Below are 4,135 nucleotides of genomic sequence, written 5' to 3'. Positions count from 1 at the left end.
CATTTATTAGGAATGGTTTGATGTTTAAAAATGAAAAACTACAACAAAAAATAACCAAAAGACAGAGAAGGAAAGAGGTTTAATAAAAAGGTTTTATAACACTCACAAGCATGCCAAAAACTCCAATATAAACTACCTTAAACAAAGATTTGCAAACCATGCACAGGTCACCATTTACAATTAAAGGAAAGTAGTGTTAGATAAGTGAAAATTAGTAATTTTTAAAATGCTGCTATAAAATAGTCAGATTCAAGTCAGCACGTGAAATCTCCATCTAAGAAATTATTTTATTGGGTGAAATACTCAAATTGGCATTTCTCAGAGAATTCATTAGGGGCATAGGGATGAGTGAAGGAAAAGGCAATGAAGGCTCAGGTTTATGAAAGTCACAATTTTTCAAGCATTGTTTACTTTGCTAAACTTCAGCAAATTCCAATTTTTCCTCTCCCAAAAATTCAGACATTAATTAGAACAAAGGGCTCTGTGTATTCTTACCTCTCCTGTTATTAATAATCAATACCAAAGGAAAAAATACTGGCCAAGTTGCAACATTCAGAGTTACATCAGATAACCCTGAACTACAGCTGGACTGGGGAACTCAGCACACTGGGAGTTAATACTACAGGAGTATGAAATGAATCTCATGATATTTGGGGGTTTTCTTAAAGTTGTTTTTTTCTCCAGGCATCATGTTGTTATGTGAGCATCTATTAAAGTATAAACTAACACCCTTCAAGCACTGTGGAGAGAAATTTGAACATTTCTGCATTTACCCTTCAGTTTGTGAAGCCAATCAGTTTCTGCAGACTGGATTCACTTCTGAAGTTCTTAAAGTTGGCAACGAGCTCTGAGGTAAATGAACACTGTGGTAGCAATATAAACCCAAGACACTGAGTTTGGGGTTTATGCTCCTCTTGACACTCAGTCTGGAGCAAGAAGGGATCTTTGAGATGACAAGAGGGAGGGAGCACAGAGATTGGAACAACGGAGAGAGAAGGAAAAAAACCAGACATAGTTCTCCATTATTTTCTCCCATACACATGTCTCATTCCTTAGATAAATTTTGAGGAAACACATGGTTTCATAATAAAATGACATAAAAAAGAACCTACGCCACGACTTTAGAGAAAAAAAAGTCTACATTGCAGACTCCAGTAATTTGAAGTGTTGCTGTCTATTCCATGATTTTCTGTGTTCACTGGTCACTGCAGATTTATTCTCCAGGGACAGAAGATGGAATGTGCAGATTCACATAAATATGCATTTGTGTATATATTTAATGTGCCATTCAATAGCCAGTTAATCACTACAGAGCACTCCTGCCTGGCAGTTCCTCTGGGTGATTCTTTGACCTTCTCTACACAACTCTGTGGTCCAAAATGACCAGTGGAACAATCCTGTAGCTGTAATTCCCTGGAATATAAACGACAGCAGGCTGATGTCCGTGGCAGGACAAAGTGGCTGCATCTCAGTCCACAAGGCACAAGTGTATCAATTGATAAGGACAACATAACAAAGACATTACTCTTTAAATCTGCATATTTAAAAGTAAGGAACTGGGGGAGGTTTCCTCTTTAATGGAATAATGAAGATCTGTTGTTGTTGCAGCTGATTCATTTGGTGCCCCAAACACAGATTGAAGGAGTTTCTAGAATAGGTGCAGAGCTTGAATGAAAGGTTTTTAAATCTATTCCCATTTTGTCTTGCTTTGAAAACCAGTGCTTCATGCTAAAAGATTTTAAGGTGTATTTCCTTGTTCTAGGACTCACTATCCTCCCTTTCCCCTGACTCCCTTCCCTCAAAGAGGGAACAAGCAGGAAGCAGGCTGGGATGTGTAGTAGGAACCAAGTGAAGGCAGCTATCTTTTGAGCCAGCAGAAAAGCTCTCGTTAATACGATGTTAGCTGCTATTTTTAAAATTGGAAATGAGGTTAAGAATGGTTTGAAGTCATATCAGCCCTGACTAAGGCTGTCACATTGAAACAGGATGCCATGGATTCCAGAAGAGACATTACTAGACAGAAGTCATCTGTCTTCAAATACAGACTTTCCCACTTTAAGAAAACATACCCCCCAGAGGCCACTGGAAATGAAAGATGACAAGCTTTTAAAACTGATGCTTACAAACTACTCAGTTTAGAATAAATGATATTTCCTTTCCAAACAAAAAAAACCAAAACAAAAACCAAAAAAAAGAGAAAAGGTTTGTTTTGGAGGAATTCTATCAAGGAAAGAGCATATGAAATCAAGTCTGCTGCAATTATTCAATCACTGGAACATATCCAAACAAGAGGAAAACGATTTGCACGATAAAACTGGCATTCTTAACTGTGATTCATGTCTAGAATGGCAGGATAATCAGCAAAGGGACGCTTGTTAGTGAGGTGCGTCGCCAGCCCACGCCTCTTACCTGTCATTGTACACTGGTAGTGAGAAACCACTGTTGGGGTGAAGGCTAAAAAAGAAAAAATTAGGGAAAGCAAACTGAATAAAACAAATGTGTGTACATATATTTGTGTGTAAATATTTCTACATAGATACTGTGCGTGTACCCTGAAAGCACAGGTGTGTAAGCAAGCTGGAATGATCTATTTAAAAAAAAGTTAAAAAAAAAATCACACACAAGGGGGGCATTTCATGTGAGGGGAACAGATTTCTTGCCTGTACCACGTAAATAAGCCTAAAGGAGCAGACTGTTACATTCTCTACCTAATACAGATCTAACTTTTGATATTTTGCAAGTTTTTTGCAGGATTAATGTTAGATATTTCTGTATTTTTTTGCAATTAAAGATAAAATATTTTTGCTACAATTAGGTGTGGTGCATGTGTTAAACCCACAGTCTGACTGCTGGAAAGGAAGAACATCTCTCTCCCATGGCCTGCACTACTCTCTCTAAAGAACTCTTTCTTCCCCTTAGGTTTTTTTTTGCCACTGAACAAATGGGAGGGACAGGTATGATTAAAAACAGAAACAAGAAATTCAGGCAGGAAAACCAAACCTTGTAATTTCCAAGCTTTTCGTTGTTCTTCTTTGGCAATTTGTTCCATGTCTTTGTCGTATATGTAATCTTGACACATAAAGCAGTATATACCCCCATACAAAAGGTCTATGGCTGCAAAACAGAAGGGAAGTTGGGGAGGAGGAAAAAAGATGTGAGTTCATAAACCAGAAGGCATTTTAAAGCAGGCTTCCAAGTCAGGCACTCCTTCTTCCAAGCAGTCCACAAAAGAAGAAAAATCTGTACCTTAGAATCTGGAAGGGAAAAAAAAAAAAAAAAAGAGAAAAACCCAGACATTTTTCCAGTTTCAGTGTGAGTTATTCAGTTGCTTCTGGCACAGCAAGAAAACTGTGCAGGACAACAAAGCATCAGCTGCCTTTAGGCTGTTTGTAACCCACAAATTACCTCTCAAACACCTGAGTTACCAAGAGGCATCAGGACAGTGACTGACTAACACACACACAGAACCAGCCCTGTAAGAGTTGATGTATGAGTTTGAACTGTCTTCTCCTAAGACTTCAGCCATTTCTCTTCAAGGCCATTAAAATAATTAGGAAGCACCTAGTTAAAATACAGATGAAGGCTCCAACAGAAGACAGCACAACAAATTCAGATCTATTTCTCCAGGGGAAAGGTTTTCCAGGGTAGTTTATGCCACAGGTTACTTCTGTCTCGATTTTTCATTTCACACACCCTTTCAGAATAAACAAATGAACACTGACCAATGTTAAAAATATTTTTCTTGCACAACCTTAAACAAAAGAAAGCCAAGAAACAAAATAAATACCTAACTGAGAAATGTCATTTTACTCCAACATATACCATAGAAAAGGTGCAAAGTAATCATAGTAAACTGCTGATTTTCAGTACATAGATATGAAAAAAAGCCACAATCACAGGAAAGTTAAAAATCTGTGAGCACTAACAAATCTTACTAAAACACAATCTGCACCAGCAAACAACTAAGAAATACATCACCCTTCTCCCTCAAGTGCAGAGCTTTCATTTATTTTGTTTTTTAATTCCTTTTATTTCCAGATAATAGCATTATTAGAATAGTCTTACTGCAATGGAAACTTGTTTTAAACACAGGAAACCATTACTACATTAGGCAGCCTGCAAGAAACAGCATGGA

The 4,135-nt window shown here is 37.6% G+C and overlaps 1 protein-coding gene across 2 annotated transcripts in view; it reads right to left on the bottom strand.

Annotated features, from left to right (window-relative positions):
* Window positions 1-4,135, bottom strand: part of LOC102040904 (ubiquitin carboxyl-terminal hydrolase 22-A) — a 57,402-nt gene that overhangs the window by 45,396 nt on the left and 7,871 nt on the right. The window contains exons 2-3 of one of the 2 annotated variants that reach the window (XM_031061079.1): window positions 3,001-3,114; window positions 2,410-2,454 (exon numbers count right to left, since the gene is read on the bottom strand). In XM_031061079.1, coding sequence (XP_030916939.1) covers window positions 2,410-2,454; window positions 3,001-3,114 — 159 coding nt within the window. The remainder of the gene's footprint in view (window positions 1-2,409; window positions 2,455-3,000; window positions 3,115-4,135) is intronic. The other variant, XM_031061080.1, reaches the window with a different exon arrangement.

Source organism: Geospiza fortis, unplaced genomic scaffold, assembly GCF_000277835.1.
Source record: "Geospiza fortis unplaced genomic scaffold, GeoFor_1.0 scaffold213, whole genome shotgun sequence".
Classification (NCBI taxonomy): domain Eukaryota; kingdom Metazoa; phylum Chordata; class Aves; order Passeriformes; family Thraupidae; genus Geospiza; species Geospiza fortis.
The sequence above is the reverse complement of the archived record's forward strand: the minus strand, read 5'-3'. Positions and strand labels throughout refer to the sequence as shown.